This window comes from Ochlerotatus camptorhynchus, unplaced genomic scaffold, assembly GCF_037179485.1.
Source record: "Ochlerotatus camptorhynchus isolate MF236.1 unplaced genomic scaffold, CSIRO-AGI_Acam_v1.1 ptg000324l, whole genome shotgun sequence".
NCBI classification, from domain to species: Eukaryota; Metazoa; Arthropoda; class Insecta; order Diptera; family Culicidae; genus Ochlerotatus; species Ochlerotatus camptorhynchus.
The window spans coordinates 190,226-215,547 of record NW_027040812.1 but is presented as its reverse complement, the minus strand read 5'-3'; the positions used below and the strand labels follow the sequence as shown (position 1 = coordinate 215,547).

At 40.1% G+C, this 25,322-nt stretch overlaps 3 protein-coding genes across 3 annotated transcripts; 2 read left to right on the top strand and 1 right to left on the bottom strand.

Moving 5' to 3' along the window:
* Positions 1 to 8,399: 8,399 nt before the first annotated feature.
* LOC135708022 (probable serine/threonine-protein kinase fhkB) lies at positions 8,400 to 9,978 on the top strand. The gene is made up of 2 exons (XM_065229960.1): positions 8,400 to 8,702; positions 8,762 to 9,978. Exons 1-2 carry the CDS (start codon positions 8,448 to 8,450, stop codon positions 9,707 to 9,709), a joined length of 1,203 nt encoding a protein of 400 aa, XP_065086032.1. The 5' UTR covers positions 8,400 to 8,447; the 3' UTR covers positions 9,710 to 9,978.
* A 10,674-nt stretch (positions 9,979 to 20,652) lies between these two features.
* LOC135707983 (sister chromatid cohesion protein DCC1) lies at positions 20,653 to 22,305 on the top strand. The gene is made up of 4 exons (XM_065229893.1): positions 20,653 to 20,806; positions 20,870 to 20,951; positions 21,013 to 22,064; positions 22,134 to 22,305. The coding sequence occupies exons 1-4, from the start codon at positions 20,790 to 20,792 to the stop codon at positions 22,231 to 22,233; spliced, it is 1,251 nt and encodes a 416-aa protein (XP_065085965.1). The 5' UTR covers positions 20,653 to 20,789; the 3' UTR covers positions 22,234 to 22,305.
* Positions 22,293 to 25,155, bottom strand: LOC135707982 (ATP-dependent RNA helicase DDX24). Its single transcript, XM_065229892.1, has 5 exons — positions 24,864 to 25,155; positions 24,338 to 24,802; positions 23,649 to 24,277; positions 22,552 to 23,592; positions 22,293 to 22,493 (listed from the first exon to the last, which is right to left on the bottom strand). The coding sequence occupies exons 1-5, from the start codon at positions 25,068 to 25,070 to the stop codon at positions 22,358 to 22,360; spliced, it is 2,478 nt and encodes an 825-aa protein (XP_065085964.1). The 5' UTR covers positions 25,071 to 25,155; the 3' UTR covers positions 22,293 to 22,357.
* Between the last annotated feature and the right edge of the window lie 167 nt (positions 25,156 to 25,322).

Below are 25,322 nucleotides of genomic sequence, written 5' to 3'. Positions count from 1 at the left end.
TTTGCATGTCATATCACAGGTAAAAAAATCAAATGCCTGCATTTTCACTGCGACGGAATTTTCTTGAGCAGTGTTGACACAAGTATAAAAATCTTCAAATGTATGAACTTCCCCTTTATCAGCTGATTTCATTCGTTTTTCAACAGCATGATGGAACGAATCAGCGGACATAAAGGTGTGTTCCGGTTCAAAATACTTAAATTCAATAACGTTAGTCTCAAGCAACGTTGAATTTACAAGAAGGATCATAAATAAGAACAGAATCCAGTTCTTATTCTGACTACTACAATTATCTAGCCAAAGCACAATATGCTTAGCGCTCCGCTCAATTTGCAGATATTTTAGAAAGCAGCTCGTGATGTCTGATGCCTTTCTTCCGCTAATGGATTCATCCCAAACGAAACCATAAACTAAACCATGCTTTGCTCCTCCAACTGGAGCAAACGTTTGGTGCAAAATGTTTATTCGCTTCGTGAATATGACGGTTTTATAAGAGTCCATCCTTGGTATTTGAACCACCTGTAATAAACATCAATACTCAATTAATATTCATGTGTTGTTATTGAATGCAAAAAAATACCTTTTGCAGATCAACGAACAATTATTGCTTTCTTATTGGTTTTATACTTTTGATATTCTTCGCGAGATGTGCGTGCCCGTAGATTATGATCGTGCCACATTTTGCAGGCTTCACAAAGATCAATTGCTGGTTCGTTTGTTGGTGAATCATGATTATGGCCAGCCTCAGCTACATGCTGATGGTGAATTTCACATACTTCGCATTCTTCTAGTCCAAGCTTGGTGAATTTGATGTTCATAGCTCGAAGTATGCTGTAGTAAAAAATATAATTTTTTAAATGTCCACAGATTTATACAAGAAAACATACCCGCAGTAATATTGGTATGAACACTTCGTATTTTCATCGGTCTGCTTTGCAATATATACATCAAACAAGCGTCTGCACGGGAAAAAAAGAGTTCCCATATTCGTGAACCACAGCCGTGAACCATAGTTCACGGTGTATATTTGAGAAAATTTTGGTCTGGATAGCTGGCCGTGATTTTTAGTTCACGGTCCGTTCCCGTTTTCGGGAACGGATTTTTTTCCAAGTGGCTGAAAGGTCCGAAGGCAAGTATTTAACATTTGGAGCATGGATCCGTCGATAGTGAGATATCGTAGGATTAGTATGTCTTCCGTGACCATCTTTTTCAGATCTCTGCTCTTTAATTTTTGAAGCATACCCCTCTTATCAATATTCCAGTCACGCGATGCTTCTTTCTTGAACGCGCGAGAGATAGTATTACTGAAATTTACAATTGATGTACTACAAACAAATACTACGCCTATTAAGAACAGAATTCATACCTGCAAGATTTTTCATACCCAATTGTGTTCAGAAAAAATGTTGCACAAACGTTCTGCGAACTGAAAAAGGAATCTTTCAAATGATATTTATATGTAAAACATTTCCGATGCACAACGGCACGTATGCGTCTACGTTTAACTTCGATCTGCAGAACGTTTTCCCGGATAAAACCTTTTTGATCGGCAGGCGTCTTGTTCCAATACGACTCATTGATGCGTAGCCGCATTTCTCTATCTATTTTAGATTCACAATCCAGAGGACATGCTGCACAATTTCCAGGCACCACTGTGTGTTTTATTCGCTTAATCGTTTTAGTCTCCAGAGCTACTGCTTCTCGCTTTGTGGGTTTACGACGCGGAATACTGTCATCTGGCTCCTGCTCACTTTCACTAGTGGTTCCGTATTGTTGTAGATAATTTAAAGCCATATCTAGCTGGAATTCACACCACAATAAACGAGAACGTATGCACGTTAGCCAAAACAAATGACCGTTTGGTGAATTTCCCTGAGATTGTAATTGAAAAAATGGCTACTATGATTAAAAATCAGCCTTTATAGAAAATGGCTATTAGTTTCGTTGTTTTTATTCAACGGCATGTTTCCGGCATAGGCAAATACTGTTATGTATATTTTAAAAGACAATTTTATCTAGTAAAACTTATTCAACCAACAAAAATGTTAAAATTGCATTTTTCTCGATTTCGTGCTTGAGGCACATTAGCCAATTTCTCATTTATGGGCAGTATAGACGTTCTCTACAAAATTTTAACAGAAAAAATTTCGGAAGAAATTCCTTTGAAGAAAAAAATACGCAACAGAAACACACAAATCCAGTCTGCTATAACAGACAAATAAAAAACTTGAAAAATCAGAAGCAAAAAGCAAACTTCATAAAAAACACAATAGTAGTAATAATTTATTAATTTATTTGGATATATGCGATCAACTGAATTTAGCTATCAGTACTGCATTTGAAGAATATAATGCAAAAACAGAACATGAAATAAAGTCCTGTCCAAATAACTTCTTTAATAACGTAAAAACCAAATTAAAATCTGACAATTTTCCTTCAATAATGCATCTCGACGAAAATGTCGGTGATAGCTCGGAAAAAAACTGCAATCTATTTGCAAATTTTTTTCAAGAAATACGACATTTTCTGAAGAAGATCCAGATTTTTTTTTCCAGAAGTTTTAAGGGACATTGGCCTCAATCAACTTCAAGTGCAGGATATTTTGCAGGCTTTAAAAAATTTAGACGCCTCAAAAGGTCCTGGACCTGACGGAATTCCTCCAGTATTTATTAAATGTCTAGCAATGGAACTCACACCATTTTTAATATGTCCCTGGAATCTGGAACCTTTTCAAAAACTTGGAAAAGCTCATTCCTAGTGCCTATCTTTAAATCTGGCCGAAAATCTGATGTACGTAATTATCGTGGTATAGCCATTATCTCTTGCATTCCTAAACTTTTCGAGGCAATTGTCAACGAAAAATTATTTCTCCAAATCAAAAATAAAATTACTGACATGCAACACGGCTTTTTCAAGGGTCGCTTGACCTCGACAAATTTACTTGAATTTATAGACTATTCATTGAATGCAATGGATAATGGAAACCACGTAGAAGCTCTCTATACAGACTTAAGCAAGGCATTTGACCGCATTGACATACCAATGTTACTCTTTAAACTGCAAAAAATTGGAATTAAGTCAGGGCTCCTGAAATGACTTGAATCATATTTAACTAACCGCCAACAAATAATTAAATTCAACGGAAAGAAATCGAGTCCAATTCAAGTCACTTCAGGCGTCCCCCAAGGCTCTCATTTGGGACCTCTTCTTTTTATTCTATACGTAAACGACATTTCTTTCATTCTCAAAAAACATAAATTGCTTATTTATGCCGACGACATGAAGCTCTTTTTGGAAATAAGAAATGAAGAAGACATAAATGTATTCCGGAATGAAATACACATATTCTACATATGGTGCAAAAAAAGTCTACTAGAATTGAATGTAAAAAAAATGTAACTTAATATCATTTAGCAGGAAAAGAACAACTTCAAATCTTTCAATTGTGAAAGAGTTAGGGATTTAGGAATTATCTTAGACTCTAAACTAACTTTCATAGACCATTACAACACAATTATTCACAGGGAAAATAACATGCTAGGCTTTATCAAGCGCTTTTGCTATAACTTTCAGGACCCATACACAATTAAAACACTATATATCGCCTATGTGAGGTCAATACTGGAATATTGCAGCATTGTATGGTGTCCTTTTTCAATCACGCACGAAGAAAGATTAGATCCGTACACGGTAAGAAAAAAGTACCCAAAAGTAAGTTCTTTTCACTCATCTCGGCACTATAGTGCAGGAACCCAAAAGTAGGTAAAGCGGACCAAAGTAATTTTTATTTACTTGTGGGCAATTCGTATGGAATTTTCCACTAGCTTTCTACCCAATAGTAAGTTAGTTGTACCCAAAAGTAGGTAAATATGATTATACTCAACGTTGAGTTCCCGCACTTTACTACCCCTGTTGGGTGGTTTTGCTCCTCCGTTTTTGACAACATTAGAAGGCGAAAAGGAGACAAACTAGTCAAAAGTAGGTAAAAGTGAACTTAAAGGTAAAGGAAAAAGGTACTTTTTTCTAACCGTGTACAAAAACAATTTCTATTATACGCTCTTCGTAAATTAGGTTGGACATCATTTCCTCTTCCATCATATGAAGCACGCTGCATGCTTATAAACATACAAACATTAAAAGAGCGTCGTGAATATGCAATGGTTTCATTTGTAAACGATATCGTTTCGCAGCGCATTGACTCCACAGAACTTTTATCAAAATTAAATTTCCATGCACCTACTCGGCAAATCTGAAATCGAAATTTATTTGCCATAAAACATCATCGCACAAATTATGCAAAATATGGGCCATTAAACCGCATGATGGCCTCTTACAATCAATACTGCGAAACCATTGACTTTACAATGTCTCGACATAAACTAAAACAATATTTTTACTCCATAAGGTATTATAACTCATAAAAAATAGGAAAGCTGACACTGCTTAATTTTTATTAAAGACAAAATTATAGTTAAAAGTATAATTTTGTCTTTAATAAAAATTAAGCAGTTTTGTCCAAAGTTGACGAAATAAATAAATAAATTTAAGAAAACAAAACTGTATTCGAATATGTACTAGTCTACGTTGGTTGACGAAATAAATAAATAAATTTTGCATAGCATTTGAAAGGTAAAATAAGACGAACTATACGTTGTATTCGGGGTAGTTGTATACAACGTATATTCGTTATAAGTCAGGTAGCACAGTACTGTCGCATTAATGGCCCTTCGCTCATTTTCAATGTCTATTTAATTTTCATACTGCCGTACTCTAGCGGAACTATCAACCTACCCTCTTTAGACCTTTCTCTAGCTAATAAATTATCAAACTAAAGCTCCATGTTAGATAGCATTTCCAATCAACTCTGAAAACAAAATAATGTTGAAAAAAAAAATTATAACCAAATTTTGGTCTTATGCACTGCACCTAAACCGCATCCTTGGTTCGAATGATTATTCGCTTACCCAAGCCCTACTGATGAATTTACGTTACGGTCGACCATCAGATGGAAATGATGTGAAAATTATAATGACGTTTTGCTACCTCTCAAATCGTATGGAATATTTTTTAGTACATCCACAGAGAACAGACATGGAGGCTCGAACAAAATTTCTCTAAAAACTTGTGTAAAGATTCCTATTCGACTTAAGCGCCACTAACGGCGACTTCCCCACTTAAAAACCCTCTTTGACAACATGATGGCACTGGCGTTGCACAAATTACACTAGACACTAAGTGCCAGTAGCGCCAAGTGGCAATTTTCAACAAAATTTATCGATACTAGCGCCAAATTGGTCGAAAGTGGAAAATTTATAGAGAAAATCAGGAGATGCTAACATCATGTAACGGCGACGTTCCCACTTATTTTACACAAGTTTCTGACCGAATTTGAACGTCTGTTCTCTGTGGTACATCATCAGTTTTGTAATTGCAAATCTGAAAACTAGGTGTCGCATGGCCAGTTTTACCTTTGCGTAAATTCATCAACACCACTTATCAGATGATATTGAGATAATCGTCAATTCGCATACTTGTCATCTTAATATTGGATGATTTTAGTTCAATTTTTGAAAGCCTACGTAGACGTAAATCAAACGAAAAATAATTTAATAGTGAAATATTTTTCATATTTCTATTGAATGATTATTGATTGATCTTGAATGGTATTTCGGAAAATCAGATGAAAATCAGTAGTAAGATTAATTTCAAATATTTATATTTTTATTTATTTGGAAAAAAAAGAAGACAAATAGACTTTCTGGGCAGAATGACATTATAGCAGGGGAGGCAGGGTTAAGGTCATTCGTGTGACGAATTTTAAAGAGGACGGAGGAGCAACAGCAGAAGAACAGAAGCAGCAGCAGAAGCGGCAGCAGCTGCAGGAACAGCAGCCGAGAAAGCAGCATCCCGGATTCGTGTAGCCGTGCCCGAGTCTGGAAACCTCGGTCCGGTCACGACACATACGAAACATATGTTAATATTCATTGGTCAATTGAAAGTAATACGCACGTTCTTGTGCAGAAACTTGTTTTGTCATTCAAAATTTTGGAAACATAGAATCTGTAGTCAACTGAATGCAAATTCATTCTACAAAAGGAGGATGGTTTGGTTCAGTGTGGTCACATAGAAGGTACACTCAAAAAATTCTACACGTTAATGCTACGTGAAAAATCACGTAGATCTCAATACGTATATTTTTTGTGAGTTTACCTGACGTAAGTAAAATTTAGTTATCAGTATTTGATGTTCATAAGGAACACATTTCATATCCACTTTTTTATCTCATAGCATTTATGTGAAAATCACATAAGTTGAAGGCACTCTTTTGACAGCTTGACCTTCACGTACATGCTACGTGTTTAACTTGTATGAAACAATAAGAAACATGGCCACTCTGCAGTACATACTGCAAGAGGTGTTAGCTGATTTACAGATTTTGAACGGTAAAAGTTATTTTATTGTATGAATAATGTGGTATAATTTGTATTATTTGTTTTACAGAGTGGGGAGTTGAATTTTTCGAGTTACAGGGCATAACTACGGACCAAATTCCAAAGTTCTTCCAACCTTCCAACTAAAACAATTTGGAAGTACTCTGTACTCTGAGATAATTTACTCCAGACGAACATAAACAGCCAGCAACCTTACAGAAGGAAAACAGTGTTCCCGCGAATCCACGAGAACTTACTCCAAACTTATAGATTATTCCAGCAATGAAACTTCCGGTGAAACCTTCCACTCCATCAGCTGTCCCCAAAGCAATTCCACAACCAAAACAATTAAGTTGAAACTCCACCGGCATCACCTGCCCCAGCATCAGCGTTTCACCGCCTTCGCCGTGATCATCTTGCGTTCGAAAATCTCCCTCAAGGATCCGGGCGACTTGCTGTTCGTGTTCATGGAACTGTTCCATCTTCCGAAGCGGCCAGAAATAGGCAGAATGCAGAATCACAAAATAATGTTATCCAAGGTGAAAAAAAGGTTTATCGCTATTGCAACACCAGTAAATGTGTTAGTTTAATGAATGCAATAAATAATAATGAGATAATTAACGCAAGTATTGAGGTATTTACTTTACATAAATCAATGAAATTCTATAGAAAAGTAAGTACAATTCATCCAAAAATAATATATTCTTCATTTGGTTTTAATTTAAATTATACCATGATTCTATTTAAAATCTACTGAAATATGTCGTTGTCAATACTGAAATTTCACTTAGCTTGTACGTGAAACTCCAATATTAAAATTAAGAATGGAAGCTTTCTTCACTACATGGAAGTCACGTAAGTAGCACGTGAAAAGTGCGATGGAAAAAATCCACATATGTTTTCACGTAGCATTAACGTGTAGAATTTTTTGAGTGTACGCATTTCACACCAAGTTGGACAAAGAAGGGCGTTTTTTATAATAAAAAGTGTGAATAAAGTGCACGTTTACGTGTAATCGTTTTAGTGCCTTCGGTGCACTTATTTCTTATGATGCAAACAACAAATGCTCTGAAGACGTCAATATAATTTGACCTACATGTGCGCTTTTATCACACTATTTGATTTTATATTTTTTATAATACTCAATATTTTTATAATACTCAAAACACCATTGCTGTACCACAGATTGGACATTTGAGGATACAGTGTTCAATCCTTGACAGCACCATGAGCTATCTTATCTTGACACCTAAGAAGGAGGAACGCCATGTGAGAAGCGAATACTGACCCCATCCAACTGTACTTCCGTTGCGGTTATCATAAAGAACCATCTTTTCAAGACAGCACATCCAATTGCTAATTCCTACAACAGTAAACAATATGACTCAACCAGCATGAGCACCGACACCGGCTTTTCAAATATTCGTTTTGCATACTAATGAGCGTTTAACCCAAAGACGACTCAGGCTTGTTTGTCTCGTCTCGTGCGGTTGTACTTCAATCACAAATCAAAGCAAAGGGTGCAGTATTGTCACATATTTTTCAATCCCGAGGTGCTGGGAAAATTGGTATGCAATTGCACCCAGGATTGACGATTGACAGACGTACGAACAGAATGCGACCGCCAAATTCACCAATTGTCCAATCGATCACGTGCTAAATGCACTGCTCGGTCAGCGCCAAGAATCACGCGTTATCACCGGTGCGAAGGCGACGCGTTCCTATTGGCTATTAAAGGTTATTTGACCATTAGCGATGGCACAGTGAATTTTTGATCGGCGCTACGCGTTGATATGGTAATGATGGCTTTTTACGCTTGTAAGTTGCGTCGTTATGACAGCCAACCCAACCATGTAGGTGTTATCCTGAATACTAACGCGATCGATTCCTTGGAGATCATCACGCACAAATATAAATGCTACGGTGCACGTTTGACGAACTGGTTAAAATGTATAAAAATGTGATTGTCACAAGCGTTTGGCTATCAGTCCGTGGAGAGCTGAGCAATAGAACAGAATGAGATTGTTTTTGCTGTGCTTGTTTTTGGGAGCAGTATCTGCAGAGGCTCCATTTGCCGGATATCCAGCATCGGGATGGCGTCCTCAAGGTGCCCAGTTTAGATTACCAACAGAATATGGAGCACCTCTAGTGCAGCAGAAGGTGGAGGTCGAGATCAGCAAAGAAAATGTCGCCCACGCTGCCCAAGTCGTTGAGGCCACCACTGAAGAGTTGTTGAGCAACGAATACCTTCCACCAACCACCACTGATCAAGTAAGGTCTAGAAGAGTTATTTAAAAATATTTGGTACTGACTACTTAATCTATTTTCAGCCTGAGCTAGACCCGATCCGTGTTCAGGGATTACCAGATGACCAATACCGAGATTTTCAACGATCCAATCTTAAACAAACACAACAAAGATTCCACCAGCAACAACCAATATTTCCACTGAGTGGCCAACTCCGTGCTGGCTCAAACAATAATTTGCAATTTGGACGTCAGGAACAGGCACAACCGACTCAAACTTATGGAGTACCAGATCAAGATGAGCCCAACTCCGATGATCAACCAGAGAATCAATATCAGGGTTTTCAACAAGCCTCTAGAACTAATCCAGCGACTCAACAAGCACAGCAGCGACAGTCGCTCTTTCCACAACGCAACCAACTTAGAGCCCAACAACCAGCTGCTAAAAATTTCCAATTCGGACGCCAGGAACAGGCACAACCGGCTCAGACGTATGGTGTACCAGATCAAGATGACAACGAGTCTGACGATCAAGACTTGCCGGAAAACCAATATCAAGGTTTTCAACAAGCCTCAAAAGTCAATCCAGCGCCTCAGCAACCATTCTTTCCACTGAGTGGCCAACTGCGTGCCATTCCTGCAAATAATTTCCAATTCGGCCGCCAGGAACAGGCACAACCAACTCAATCGTATGGCCCGCCAGAAAACGACTCTGGAGATCAAGACTTGCCAGAGGAACCAGAGCCAACCAATGTTCCAGATTCTGACAATGATGATGACGACAACCAAAAAGAACAGGGTCCGACCGACGGTCGTCCAGTTATTGCCATTGCCAATTCGTTCTCCGGTCAGTACTACGTCCTCGGTCAGGATAGCACGCTCCAACGGGTCATGTATGCAACTTCGCAATCAGATGACGATCGACGTAATATGGGATTCACCGCTCAGCTTCGTTACTCCCAGGTTGAACCGATCCGAGGACCTGTCTACGCGTACAACGAACAAGGTCAACTGATCAGAATCTACAAGTAGGCAGAAAGTCGGAAACACCCCAGTCCCACCAGTGCACGGTCAACGATATCCGGAGTGACCGTAGTTAACTATTCAAATCACGTTATCGTACAACGTATTTCGTATCGCACAACCGTTCGCATCTTTTCACACCATCCAACGAACACGTGAGGAAGATTTATTCTGTCTCCTATTTATTCACCTTTCTTGTAATTTATTTTCATACGTAAATATGCATCGATGAACGTTTTATGTTTCGGTTTCGAAAAGTAATAAATTTGACGATTTGATGATGATGGCAATTAAGTATGCAGTGATTTAGAAATATTGACAACTAAAGCCATACCCATAGCCTTGATCTAGAAAATGACTCGTGTGGATTCATTTGAACATGTTTCAATTTTATTGTCCGTTAGGGAATTGGTCGTCCACGCTAAACATTTGCTATAATCTTGCATTCTGCTGCATACAAATTATTGTATTTGTCGAAAAGTGAATGATCTGGTTGGCTTTTTTTTATCAAGTTCGTTAGTTTTATGGAGCCGATAATTCATTGTTCTTTGTTTGTAACGAAATTCACTTAATTCTATGTCTAGTAGGAGTTGGGCCGAATACTCGCGGCTTATCAGAGGATAGAGGGGTACATTGTCGAAGGATATGAAAAGGGGAGGAGCTTGGGAGTAGGGTTTCGTTGTCTCGTCAAAGCGATGTCGCCAGTATGAACGGTCGTGTGGTTCTAGATTCGTCTAGACTTCGACCGGCTATGGTGACCAGTGGGCGACGATGAGACTCATCGAGACGGGGGACAAGACAAACAAAAACTTATAGTAAAGAGATACAAAAGACAAACGAATTAAATTCTTATACTAGACATTTGCAGAAACACATAAATCGTCATCTGGTTGGCTTGCGCACAGCTTATCCACAGAAATATCTCTCGATTATGTTTCTCCTTAGGTGTACTGGCAACTTCTAACCACCGACAAGCATACATAACGCATTGAGTATTTTCACTACAATACATCGTCACTCAAACATTACCGCCATCTGGTGAGTAAACTATCATAAGCAAAGGCGGTGGTGCGTAAACGTCAAGCGCATGCGAATTAACTATCCGCGCCACAGAAAAAAAATATCAGGAAATTGATGGTTAAATACGTGTTCGACGACATACAAGCAAGTTTTATGTCTGTTTGTCTGTGCTATAGCTATTATACGGTAACCAGCGTAAACACATTAATGTGTATAATTTCACACATTTCGTGAAAAAAGGGGCCTACTCATAAAATGTGTAAACTGAGTTTACACATTTATGTGTAAACCCAGCAAACGTCAAAAGAAGTGTATTTTTTACACATTTTTCAAGAACGGTTTTTACAGCAAAATGTTTAAAAAGTAATCATTTCTAGAACTTAAATATAATGGGTGCTCATGGTTTTAAATATATTAACTTCGGATTTTTTTTATTTGTGTCAATGGTAAAATAAAGATTGCTCGATTATTGTATATATTTTATTAAAAACAGAAATGTAATATCAACAAAAATAAGTAGCAGCACCGGAGGTGTTGGTAAGCGTGATTTCCTCGTGATTTCCTCTCAATCCCAGTCGACGCTGCCGGGATGTTCTGTGGCATAACATCTCTGATCGCGCCGAGGATCACGCCTTCCTTCGGAAGGGAAGTGAAGCCATTGGTCTCCGGTTCATGAGTTGATGGGTCGATAGGTAGGGTCCAGGTATGGGAGATTCCTCCCTGGCATCGGTAGCATTGATGCTCAGCACGGGAAACAAATCAAGGGAAGAAAAACAAAAATCAGTATATGAAGTATATAAACTAAACTAAAACTAAAAGCTATGAAAAAAGTATAAATCACCTACCCTCTAGCATGTCCATCGTTACGCACTGTCCAGTTTGGACCGTAGTTCCTCAATATGCTGTTCTTCACTGAAATTTAGCAAATGGCGTAGGATGCAGCAAAGTTTGAAGTTTTTTTTTACCCATTAATGAGTATAAAAATACACATTTTTTGACTGGTACTACATTCTTAAAATGTGTATTTTTTACACATTTTAGGATCTCCAAATTTACACATTTTTTGACAGCTGCATATAAATATTAAAAATGTGTATTTTTTTACTCATTTATGTGTACGCTGGTTACCGTGTAGGACAGTGCTACCACCGGTTGGAAACTAATACCACAGACAGACATACACATTAGTACCAACAATCAATACGAAACTAACGAATTTAATTTGGCTCACTAGTTGACTAGCCTATTGGTCCCAAGCATACGATTAACGTACCCCATTCTAGTCGAAATTCTAGTACTACGCAATGTTTGTTTTGATTCGCTATTAAAGTTTGACAGATAAAATAAGGGGTTATTGGTTTTTCCTATGTTTCGAGGGGTGCATCGATTAGCTTTGGACCGAAGAGAATACCAAAGCTGAACCAAAAAGTTGAGCACGTTTCTTCGGGAATTTCTTGTCTTATAGTTACCTCTATGCTAGTCTCGGTCAAAACGTCCTATGTGGTTTTTGTGATTTTACCGTTTCTACTGAATTTTCAACGTTATTATTCACTGACTACATTAAAAATAGTATTGCAAAATGCAATGTTTCTAAAAAGTTAAAATAATAATCTGCCGAACTTCAACTTAATTTTTTTCAAAATTACACGTGCCCTCTTTAAATACACAGTCAAACTTTCATAGCGATTCAAAACAAACATTGTGTAGTACTAGAATTTCGTCTAGAATAAGGTGCGTTAATCGATTTGCTTGGGACCAATAGGCTAGTCAAGTAGTGAACCAATTTAAAATCGATAGTTTCATATTTGTCCACGCACTGGGAATCCTCTTCGATAAGCTCCAACGCCTGGCAACGGCTGAGCGAACTATCCGGAAATGGTCACTGGTTCAGGGGTTTTAGCTTTTGGGAGGGAGGGTACCAGCACAGGTACCAGGGTTCCACTGTTCAAGGACATCAAGATCCGAGCTTGATCTTTCAAAAAGGTAATCAGCTCGTCATACGTAGGAACCTTCTCTTTATCGTTACCTGTTGACCGTTCTCATTCCCTCATTGTGCTTCGATTCAAGCGACTGCACACCATGTGCACGAGCAGGGAGCTCCATAGAGATCTCCAAGCGCAATCTCACGAACACTAAAATCCAACATCCATACATAAAAATAAAGAAGAAGAAGAAACAAAAAGGTATCGCGATATCACAACTACACACAAAGAATTATCGTTGATACAATTAAAAAAAACATTGGTAGAATTAAAAGTTTGCGTTGGTTCTTTTTGGTAGAAAGTCTTTTGCATTCAAAACAAAAGTCAGCCAACTGTCAATTCAAAAGTTAGCCGCACCCTATTTTTAAAAGTAGAAACTTTCAAACCGAATTGTACTACTGTCAAAATAAAAACATGGCGGTTTTTAATTTGAAAGCAGATTGTTTCTAATCCACAACATACTTTTGGCAGGAAAGTGTGATATAGTTAAAAAGATATGGTCTATTTTGAATCTACATCAAAAATATTTTTAACATGAAAACGTTTACTTTTAGATGAAATACTTAAATCTTTTAAATATAAAGGTTATGTATTCAAAATAAATGTTTATAATATCAAGGGAAAAGTATAGCAGTATGAAAATGAAAAGTTTTCTCAAATATCACTTTTAAAATGAATGTTTACTATAGTTAAAATGATTTTTAAATCTTTCATTTTAAAAATGGGATATTATTGATATCACTATTCTTGTTTTCAAAATAAATGTTTATGGATCTTAAAAAGTTAAGCTGAGCCCAGGACGTGTGACTCTAAAAATATACAAGCCAAATATCCAGTCCAATCCTGAACAATTCTTTTTTATCCTTACACGACCCTCACAAGCTTTTTTTTTTGTGCATGATCGTTCTCATAGGGATAGAAAAGCAATGTTTGGATTTGGACTGGATGATTGATTTGTATAATCTTAGAGTTACACCCCTTGCCCTATTTGCTGTATCTAACATAGCTTTTTTGTGTATCAAAACACACGTATGCAAATCAGCATTGTTGATAATTAAAGAAATATCTTACAATAGAGGGACCATTCTGTTGGTTTGCATGTGTTTAGAGACTCAAGAATTTGGCTAGTCATTGTTGATAAAGGCAAATAGGAAATAATGTGAGAATACCTGATTTATTAAACGGATAGCATGGAAAATACAATGCAGGTTTTGTACCTAGTTTGAAACAATGCCTTCATTTTGAATCAATATTGAATGATATATTAATGACTGTAATAATAAGCCTGAAAAATACGTTTCAATGCTGTGCTTGTTCGCAGCACCAACACCCATTTTGCAGGCTAAGTATGCAGGCTTTTTACAATGAACTCAAAATGGAAGCACGGCTTCAAAATGGGTACAGAGTCCTTAATGATAATTAATTGTCAAACATAGTTTATTTGAAGATATTCAAGATTTATTACATCTCAGACGTTCTGGGATAGAAGTTACTGGGAACGGTTTCTGGAGCTACAGAACTGATTAATGTTTCTACAGCCTCATGCGGCTCCGATCGGTGAAATGACTCAGGAGCTGCCACCGCCGTTTCAGTGACCGGTGTGGATACGTTTTGTTCAGCTGTAGAAGATAAAATAACAACATTTAAAATAATATACAAAGATAAATAGAAATCTATCCTAATTTCTAGAAGAGTTGTTGCAAAGTTTAATATGTCTCGATCGATTTTTATTTTGGATTTTTGACTTACCAAGGATATGCAAAACAAATATTCAAGCGTAACTATTCAAATCAACGTAACTGATTTTGTGAACAATCACTTCAATCGACGATTTGATTTAACTGCTAACTCACCCACGTAAACACCATCATCAGGTAGGGGAATCTCTCTCCTACTATCTGGTGTTGTTAGTTTCTGTGAGTGAGCTAGCAGTTACCACAAATCGTCGATTGAAGTGATTGTTTACGAAATCAGATACGTCTATTTGCATAGTTATTCTTGAATATCAATAGATATTGGATTTTTTTTCATCATGTTTTAACTTTATGTAGGTACACGGCCAATGAGATCAACTCAAATTTGTGTTTTGTTCACTCAAATTCGCTCATATGTCGTTAACTCATAGACTGAGATAGTTTTCCGGTATTTTCCTCAAAAATCTGCTCGAATGTGAGAAAAATCGTTGAAAATTTTACAGTCTAGGTGTACAAAAATAACTTGCTACTTACCTTTCGGTATGGGCTCGGACCTATAGTCGCTATATTCATAGTCTGGCGGATAGAATATCGATCCATCAAAAAGCGGAACCGATTCAATATATTGTACACCAACAATTGAAAAGGTCCTATCAACTTTTATAAACCAAAAGTTGATTATTCTTTCCTCGACAATCAAACGCAAATTACTGGCATCATCGGATAGGGGAATCTTTCGCCAACCCAAAGATAGTGTTAGTTTGCGTAGGCGAGCCTTGAATCACGAGAAAACGGTTTTCAAAGTTTTGTTCGCAATAGCTGATGTGCTCTTTTCTGTTGTTGGTCGTGATTTGCTCGATTGGTTCCGCTATTTGACAGCTCATTTGGTTCCCGAGATTCTATCCGCCAGACTATGAATATAGCGACTATACTCGGACCCTACTTGAGTTTGTTGTTTGATAATAACAGGATCTGATGGTCGGAGTCCGGATGGCGTGTCATCTACTGTGAAGTAAAAAATAATAATAAGAAAAAAATGAGGTTATGCATTTTTTGTCAATGGCTGCTTTGCCTTAAAGGTTATGTCAGTTATTCTTTTTATGTTCTAAGTTCAAAATTATTTATTAATATTACTCACCAGCTAATGTATCGAAGCTTGGATCATCCTCTTTTAGGGGTTCCTCTTCGTCCCCGAAATCTTCAGAGATATCGGAATCATCTAGAGATTCCAAAATTTCAACCTCTTCACAGCAAAAAAAAATGTAATATCGATCAACGTAATTCAAGCTGATGTATGAAATAATGATGTAATAGCAAAAAGCAGATGCAATATTACATCAATGGATGTAATTTTGTTCGCAAAATCGATGTACATCGTACAATGTGATATTACACAACCGATGGATTGACCTGGTTGCAGCAGTTTCGATGTAATATTCAACAACTTTTTTTGCTGTGTTCCTCCTCACCTACATCTTCTCCTTCTTCCGCTTCCTCTTCATACATCTCAACGTCCAGAAATTCTGGCTGAGGTATCATGTTTATTTTCACTGCCCTGAATGTATATTTACTTACTATGAATCGACGTTTTAATATCGACGGGCACGAAATACAACCACTACACAGGACACGCGACTTGTAAATGTGAGCCAACGCCGATTGTGTTGTACGATTTGACAGTTGTACAATTTTCACGTTAAAAGAAAACACTTTTAAATCGACAACAGAACCGATGAAAAAACACTGTTAAATCAAACAAATCACTTTCATACTAAAATTTTTCACTTTTATTTCAATAAAAACAAACCACTTCTTAAAACAAAAGTGTAAAATATTCAATAGAACAATTTTTATATTCTGTGTGTACTGAAAAAGGTAGCGCGCGGTCTCACGCACACTTTTGTGCATCTGGAGAACTCTATTGCTCTGTCTGCTCCCCCAACGTCGTTAGGATTTTTACATGGCGTTCGAATTGGTCAGCCAGGCACAATATGGTAGCAGAAGATTCCTTTTTCACAGGCTATATAGCGAAAAGCGAGTTGATGTGGTTTTTAATTAGCAGGCGCTTGTTATCGAAGCGACTGACCAGTAAATCCCAAGCGATCCTGTAATTATCTCCCGTAATGCTAGTTGTATCAAGGAGTTGCTTGACGAGTTCCTTGAGTGCTGCCATCAAGTAATGGAATTTATCTACAGCAGCCAAACCCTTATTGTTGTGGATTAAGCTACGATAAGCATCATAAAATGGGATCCAATTGTCTATCTCGCCATCAAAAGTTGGCAAATCAATTTTTGGCAAGCGCACTACAGATATAGAAACCTGAGAGGTATTAGCAGCAACATGGCGGTTCACTTTATTTGCGGTGAGGAAGTCATGCAACTTGTAGCACTTGTCCTCCATTTCATTGCGTACCCTTTGTCTCGGATTTTTCATCCATTAACAATTCCAACTCAATTGAAGCGTTAGTAAATCGATCATATAATAATTCTAGCCTACTCAATCTAGAGTCGATCTTGTCTCGATCGACCTCGGCATCGTAATTATTGACGAAGTTCCCGATGGTCTGTATTGCGTCCGTAATGACGCTCACTGCCTTTTATGGTTCCCGAAGCGACGTCATATCGCCTGCTGAGATCGTCACGTGAAACACAGACCACCAATTACCACCACAATCCAAGCCAAATTCTTAAAAATCGATGCCAGTCCACTCAAAATCCGAAAAACTTGCTTACTCTACGAGAGTACTCACCAGTCGACACGCCAACCCAAGCACCCAACTCACAATCGATGGCGCAGGTTCTGTCGCCCAAACCTGGAAACGTGACGGCACAGGTTTTGACGGCCAAACCTGGAAACGACAGCAGTCAAGGTGTTGGTTTTGTCGATCAAACCCACGAAACGAATCCAATCACTAACGCACTTGCACGTTCAAATGGACTTTCTTTTCTTGTCCACTTTTCTTGTTTTACGGAGTAATTCACAGCATCCGATCTCCGATAAATGTTCTTTACACACGCGATATACTACTTTCGGTAATCGCGTACACGGACAAAGCGACGGGAGTCCAAACCTTCTCCACCAGACCAAACCACAGAAAAGGTGCGCCGTCCGATCGGCGATCGATTGTATTGCTCACAATTAACAACGGTGATGATGCTGCAGCAGCAGCGGTGAGGTCGCAACAAAGCGACGGCACGTATGAAGTTGATTCCACTTCGAACGGAACAATTCAAGACCAACCATTGAAAAGGGCTCAACTCCATTTTGTAAACAAACCTTGTAAGGCCATTTACTCGCGAACCAAAACCTACATTCGCAAACCTAAATAACAATCGGGTTGAGGAGAATTTCCCCTACCTGTTCATTGTGTTAGTTTGCGTTGGCGTACTTCGGTTCGCAACAAAATGGCCTTACAAGGTTTGTTTACAAAATGGAGGTGAGGCCTTTTCAATTGTTGGTCTTGAATTATCCGGTTCAAAGAACCAAAAAGATGTCCGCGCACTGGGAATCCTCTTCGATGAGCTCCAACGCCTGGCAACGGCTGAGCGAACTATCCGGAAATAGTCACTGGTTCAGGGGTTTTAGCCACAGAAAGTTAAACATGGTTAAACCATACCAAACTTTTATACCTACCGAGTCGATCAAGAGTGATCGAGCCAGGAGGATATTCCTACGTGATGTAGATGTTTGTGTTTTCCTGCTGTGTGGAGTGTAGAGCGAGATACAATTCTGTGCGGCGTGTGGGTACAATATTGCTGATTGCATCTGAAACTGGACTGTCCCAAAAATGCAAAAGTGTGATAAAAGTGCACGTTTCCGTCAAATCGTTTTGATGTCTTCGGAGCACTTATTGCTTGCATCATAAGGAATAAGTGCACCGAAGACACCAAGACGATTAGACGTAAACTTGCAGTTTTATCACACTTTAAAAACGCGCTTATTAGTCCAATTTGGTGTGAAACGCGCAATAGATTTAGATTTCTGCTTGTTCTGTGTCGCTTGTGCAGTGGTATCTCGGACCATCGCGTTGTCCGCGACAATATTTATTGTGGATAATAGGGTACGTCAATCGATTTGCTTGGGACCAATAGGCTAGTCAAGTCGTGAGCAAATTTTAAATCGTTAGTTTCCACCGGCTGGTACCTCTATGGTAGTAACATAGAGGTAACTCTAAGACCACTGGGTCCCGAAGAAAATCATTATTATTTTTGGCTCACTCAGTACCAGAACAACGGTCCCAAGCAGTCCCAAGCTATTTCACTCACCCCTGCATGTTCTGCAGAATCCACACACCCCTGATGTTATCTGTCAAACTTTCATAGCGAATCAAAACAAACATAGTGTAGTAATAGAATTTCAACTAGAATAGGGTACGTTAATCGTTTGCTTGGGACCAATAGGCTACTAAAGTGGTGAGCCAATTTAAAATCGTTAGTTTCGTATTGATTGTTGGTAGTAGCACAAACGAAGTGACAGACGGAGCGGCTCGAAAACTTTGGTGACGCACCTGCTAATGCAATTTTTCAGTGTACCACATGGCAACACCACTACTACTGGATTGTGCCACATGGCAACACTACTAATGGATTGTACCACATGGCAACACTAAATGTACTGGAATGTTTTGGTTCTATCTCTCTACTCTTTACTCTAAACTGAAATGCATAAAAAAAAAATTACAAAATGATACACTCTTTGCACACTGTCAAAGATCATATTGCACACAAAATCAACTATATTCAAATCAAAACAAAAATACTAGCCCATCTAGTGGCTGATGGCACAAGCATCTAAGAAAATTCTATTACAGCGAACCACATAATTTTAATTCTGGATCAACAATAGAAAAGGGCCCATCAGCATTTGTAAACAAACCGTTCCAAAGCCCATTCCTCACAAATCGAAGGCCGCCCACACAAACCAACACCAGCATCGTGTAGGTAGAAATTTCCCCTATCCGATGATGGTGTTGGTTTGCGTGGGTGGCCTTCGCTTTGGGAGTAAAGGGCTTTGGAACGGTTTGTTTACAAATGCTGATGGGCCCTTTTCTATTGTTGATCCAGAATTGATTTCTTCGCCAGTTAGTCGTCTGTCACTTCGTTTTTGGTAGTAGCATAGAGGTAACACTTAAGGGCCACCCACATTAGATCCGTTTGGGTTGCGTTGACGTAAATTTGACAGTTAGACAATAGATTTAGCTGTCACTTTGTCGCAACGCGTCTGATCCGGATCTAATGTGCGTGGGCCTTTAGACTAGAAGGTCCCGAAATAACGTGCTCAACTTTTTGGCTCAGCTCTGGTACCATAGAGGTAACTCTAAGACCACTGGGTCCCGAAGAAAATCATTATTATTTTTGGCTCACTCAGTACCAGAACAACGGTCCCAAGCAGTCCCAAGCTATTTCGCTCACCCCTGCATGTTCTGCATGAATCCACACACCCCTGATGTTATCTGTCAAACTTTCATAGCGAATCAAAACAAACATAGTGTAGTAATAGAATTTCAACTAGAATAGGGTACGATAATCGTTTGCTTGGGACCAATAGGCTACTAAAGTGGTGAGCCAATTTAAAACCGTTAGTTTCGTATTGATTGTTGCTGGTACTCTCTTCGGTCCTAAGCTAATCGATTCACCCCTCGAAACATAGGAAAAACCAATAACCCCTAATTTTATCTGTCAAACTTTCATAGCGAATCAAAATAAACATTGCGTAGTACTGGAATTTCGACTAGAATGGGGTACGTTAATCGTTTGCTTGGGACCAATAGGCTAGTCGAGTAGTGAGCCAATTTAAAATCGTTAGTTTCGTATTGATTGTTGGTAGTAGCACCGGTTGGAAACTCTAGATAGAGCTGGAATTAGGGCCTAACAGCTTTTGTAAACAATGACTTCCCCTATCCGATGGTTAAGGCCGGCGCACAATGCATACGTTTTCGGGTTTTTTGACAGATAATGCATGGGCTAACTGTCAAAAAACCTGAAAACGTATCTATTGTGCGCCGGCCTTTATTATTCTGAATTTACATCAAAACGCAGCCGTGCCACCGGTATAATATGGCTGCGAGGGTGAATTTCAAATTTTGAAATTCAGCCTGAACGCAACCATATTATACTAGTCAGTTATGCGCGAAATCGAAACGCGATCAAAAACCGACCAAACGTCACGTCAACGACAAAACCAGGCGCGAAAAGTTTATAAACAAAAATCATCGTCCTGTACCGTTGGTTTTTGATTGGTGTCGTAATTTGTAAATTTTGTTGCTTTGTTGGTTACGATAGCCTAACAGTAGAAATTGTGTATAAGGTCAAGGAAAAACAAGAAGACTACTAACAAGATCCGTTGTGCACGAAATAATTCGTAGATTATAATAACATTGATTCAATTTCACTATGCTCTTCAGTCAAGAGTGAGTATTATTAAGCTATTGGTCCTGATGCAGTAGTTTTGCAAATTAATCGATTCATTACAGCTACCAACGCTCGGTAGACGATGTCCAATCGATCATCCAGTATGCAAAGCTGGATCACAACAATCTCACCAACACGGCACAGGTAATTTCAAGTTTTGTGTGCAACAATGTTAGTGATATTTAAAATAAAGGTTTGCTTTTAGGCCATCTACTATCCGGATACCGACCAGGACATGTCCAGGTTGAAGCTTATCGAAGCGGATGATCACATTCTGCAACAAATCAAGGAAGGCAAGTCCGTATCGTTCAAAGGGGCTCTTAACGAGAAGGTAGTTATTTGCACCGAGTCCAGGACGTACGAAGTCAAGGAAGCGGAAATTTCGAACAGTCTACTTCTGGTTCCTCATTTGAAGCAAGCACAAGCCACCAGTCGATCTCCGATCAAAAGTCCCAAAGGTGGAGTAAATACCTCGCTGGATAGTAGTACGGAAGAAATGGAGGGGGTTGTGGACAGTATCGATGAGGTGGAGCGTAAGGATGTGGTAAAAATATTCCACGATTACTTCGAATGCCGACAGGTTAAACCAAAGTATAGGAAGATTATCGATTTGCTTCGGTTAACCAAGTATTCCGGGACGGAGAACGAACATCTTGTGGAACGGTCGCTGCTGTTTCGATTCAACCAGCTATTGGATACAGTTCAATGCAGCAAGGAGGAATTTCAGGATGGGCTGAGGAAGTACCGAGCGATCGAGATTGAGAATCGAATTCGAATGCTGGACAGCGAGTATGAATACCGGATAGTGACTTTGATGTTGGCGTTGATTGGGGAGAATTCCTGGAACCTGGATGAGATTGATAAGGCTTCGACCGTTGAATCGCTGGATGGTATTATTCCTTATGAAATAGTCGATGGCATCTTCGACGTTTACACGGAGAAAAGTGAACGGGTGCCGGGAAAATTCAAGTATCGCGAGGATTTGGTGTGTTCGTTGTTTGCGGAGAAAATTTTACTGCAGGGTTTGAAGTTCCATATCGACGATTTTCTGACCACGTGGCAGGCGACTTTACCCGAAGGATTCCATGCTGATGAGAAGTACCTTCGGGGGATTGGTATTGTAGATCGCGAAGGAACGGTTCCCTGCGTGAAAGGGTTAAATGAAGCGGATTTGCCAACGAATTTGCTCGTCCGATTGGTCACCTTGTTCCGGGCAAAAGAACGATGGAATTTGGAACAAATTCAGCCGTATATTGAGTAAGTAAAAGTCAGGGAAAATGAAGCGTAAGTGGGTGGAACTTACCGAATGTTCTTTTTTCGTTGCAGGTGTTTCACGACACCGACGTTGGGGGTGACGGCGATTCTGGCTAAACACACTCGATCGCTGGTCGTGAATGGGGTACGGATCTACGTTTCCAAGCACTAGCGCCGCTCCGTTTAAGGATATTTCTTTTGCACTACTTCACCGGTAAACGCCAAGAGTTCATTGTTTTAAGAATAAATCTGCTTTTTTTTTCAAACGCTTCGCTAGCTATGCACTTTTATGAAAATCACACGAATTTCTTCTGTTTCTTGTTACGTTGCTTCTTGAACTGAATGTTCTCCTGGACGACCTGTTGCACCAGTTTGATGGCGGATTGTTTCTTCTCGGATGAGAAATTGACGGCGGCGGCCGATGTGGGGTATCTGCAATGGAAATTCACACAAATGTAGATATGGAACAATCGAGCAGCTATATACTTACTTCAACTCCGTACGATCCATCACGATCGGAGACGCCAGCAGTCTGCTCAGCTCCAACCGCCTCGCCTTCATCTGGCGCTTCTCCCTGCCTTTGGCCAGTTTCCGCTCTTCCTCCTGTTCGCTGTCAACATCCGAGTCACTCTGGAATTCCTTTGCCACCTTGTCCTCCCAACTTCGGCTGTCGTTCGCTCTCCGCTGGTGCAGATCCATCTTCTCAATGTCACACGCTAAATTGACTCTTTCCTTGATCTGCTTCATCATCCGCTCGGACGTCGGATAGATCGGCAGATCTTCGGTTCTACCCAGTGATTGATTTAGCTTGACATAGTCCTTGACCTCGTTTGGTCCGATTAACAGCACCGTGATACCTTCCTTGCTGGCACGGGCTGTTCGCCCGGATCGGTGCACGTAGTTCTCCGTCGTTTTGGGTACCTGATAGTGAATTACATGGTCTACGTTTGGAATGTCCAAACCTCGAGCGGCGACATCCGTGGCGATGAGCAATGCAGCGGGATTTTGAGTGAATCGTTCCAGATTCTTCAATCTCTGCCGCTGTTGCATGCTGCCAAACAGGCTGAGCGGATCGCAGTTCAGATAGCCTAGTAAGGATACGAGACGCCGGACGCAGTCGATCGAATTGCAGAAGACCAGGGTTCGTCCAGGATGCCGCTGCAGGAAGTAGTACAGATAGTAGTCTTTGTGTTCGGCTTTGCACAGGATTCGCGATTCGATCAGCGTGTGAGCCGTTCCGTGCTGCTGGGTGATGTCCACCACTTTCGGGTTGGTCATCCCGATGATTTGGATCAAATTGTTCAACCTCTGACCGGTTGTCTCTTTAGTGAGGTGAAGCTTCTTGTTCTTCTTGGCTTTGGCCACCAAATGCTCCGGAAGATCGTGATCCATGGTCAGGGTAGCCGAAAAGATATAATTCCGTCTGAGTTTGGTAGCTTCCTCGTTGTTGTTGATCATCTCCAGTAGCTGCTTGAGCTCTTCAAAGTGTCCTTTCTCCAGCATCCGATCGGTTTCGTCGATTACCAAGAATCTGTTGGGATGGAAAATGTAAGGATTTATGGGTGAAGGACAGTTTGACCAACTTACCGAATTTCATCCACCTTGCAGAGATGCGGATTCCGGGCCTGTATCAGCTCCCACAGTCTACCAGGGGTCGCAATCACAATTTCGGGACATTTCTTCAGCATCCTCTCCTGTTTGACGGTGGCCAATCCTCCGAAAACGGTCGCTATCTGAATGTCGGTGTACTTGGTTACGGCCTTCAAGTGATCATTGATTTGGACGGCCAGCTCACGCGTCGGAGTCAAGATCAGTGCGTACAAAGGCTTATCCAGCTGCGTGGATTGCTTTTCCTTCTCCAAATCCTTCTCCATGCGGATCGAAGAATTGTCACCATTCGGCTGCGGGTAGTACTCTAGTTCCTCCGGGGGTGGTGTTAGTTCATGTCCTTCGCGATTTTCCTCCTCCTTCTTGGTACCTTTCGACTTTTTCGGCGGACGATATTGTTCCGAGGCTTTGAGCTTCAGAATTCCTTCCAGGAGAGGAATTCCGAACGCAAGTGTTTTACCACTTCCGGTTTCTGCCGCTCCAAGTAGATCACGTTTGCCCATGATTGCAACCGGGAGTGAAAGAGTTTGAATTTCTGTCGGCTCCCGGAACCCCTTGTCGGCCAGGGCACGAACAAACGGTTCCGATACACCCAACTCGGTCCATTTCTGTAATTAAGGAGATCTGGTTATGCAACTGTGCAATATTGTGGTTTTCAATGAACTTACAAAATACTCTGCTCCAGAGTAACTTTCCCCGGTTCCTTCCCCATTCATGGTACCATTTTCCTTATTTTTCTTCTTGTTCTTGCGCTTTTTCTTTTTCTTCTTGTCCGATTTGCTGTCGTCTTCGACGGGTTTCTGCAGCATGACGAATCTTCCGGGAACAAATTCCTCTTCGACTTCATCCTCATCATCTTGGTCCTCCCGAACGGATTTGTTCTTCCGTTTATCCGCTTTTTTCTGTTTCCTAGCGGGTTTGTCATCAAATCCAGAATCATCGTCCGAATCTTCGGACATCGGTTCCGGTTCCCGCTGCTTTTGTGCCTTCTTCTGCTTCTTTTTCGTAGGACGTTCCTCCTCACTGTCCCCATCGCTATCGCTGACGGCACTTCTCTTAGCGCCACCCTTTTTGGTCGGCAGCTCCTTCTCGGTGTCACTTTCATCTTCCAGAAGAGGCTCCTTCTTCAGTTTCTACGATCGAAAGATAAAACATTAAGCATCTATCGAGCAAAAATACATATTCTATACATACCTTTTTTTTGTCCTTGGTCACCAAGGTCCGATCGTAATTCTCCAGTATTTCCAACCCGATCAACCCAGCCAAATCACCCCCCTCGTCAGAGATCACCGGTCCGCTGAGTTTCACATGCTTCCAGGAGGCTTCCGGCAGGGTTCTCGGCCCACTTGACGGCGGAGGCGGCCTGTACCGGTGCTTGAACTTTTTAGTTTTCTGTACCATTTTGCTCGAGGTTTTTAAATTATTCAATCGAATTTGTAACAAACGTAACAACTTTTAGCAAAAATACACGTGCTGCAGCTGATAGTTAGCCGAAAACATGCGCACAAAACAATCTGCTGTCACAACAGTTTTATACCACTTCGAAAAACTGGCTGCGGCGGCGGTGTCTTCAAATCAGCTGTCAAAACACATCGTTCGGCCATCTTCGCTTCGCTTCGTGTCTGTGCCAGCCCAGCGTTTTTGAGTTGGTTG

Excerpts from the sequence above, each read along its gene's own strand:
- LOC135708022 (XM_065229960.1), top strand. The coding sequence starts at position 8,448 with ATGAGATTGTTTTTGCTGTGCTTGTTTTTGGGAGCAGTATCTGCAGAG. Across the intron at positions 8,703-8,761 it reads CACCAACCACCACTGATCAA|CCTGAGCTAGACCCGATCCG; the intron begins GTAAGGTCTAGA and ends ATCTATTTTCAG.
- LOC135707983 (XM_065229893.1), top strand. Across the intron at positions 20,952-21,012 it reads ATCTCACCAACACGGCACAG|GCCATCTACTATCCGGATAC; the intron begins GTAATTTCAAGT and ends GTTTGCTTTTAG. Across the intron at positions 22,065-22,133 it reads CAAATTCAGCCGTATATTGA|GTGTTTCACGACACCGACGT; the intron begins GTAAGTAAAAGT and ends TTTTCGTTGCAG.
- LOC135707982 (XM_065229892.1), bottom strand. The coding sequence starts at position 25,070 with ATGGTACAGAAAACTAAAAAGTTCAAGCACCGGTACAGGCCGCCTCCG. Across the intron at positions 23,593-23,648 it reads TGCAAGGTGGATGAAATTCG|ATTCTTGGTAATCGACGAAA; the intron begins GTAAGTTGGTCA and ends CCATCCCAACAG. Across the intron at positions 22,494-22,551 it reads ATGGATCGTACGGAGTTGAA|ATACCCCACATCGGCCGCCG; the intron begins GTAAGTATATAG and ends TTTCCATTGCAG.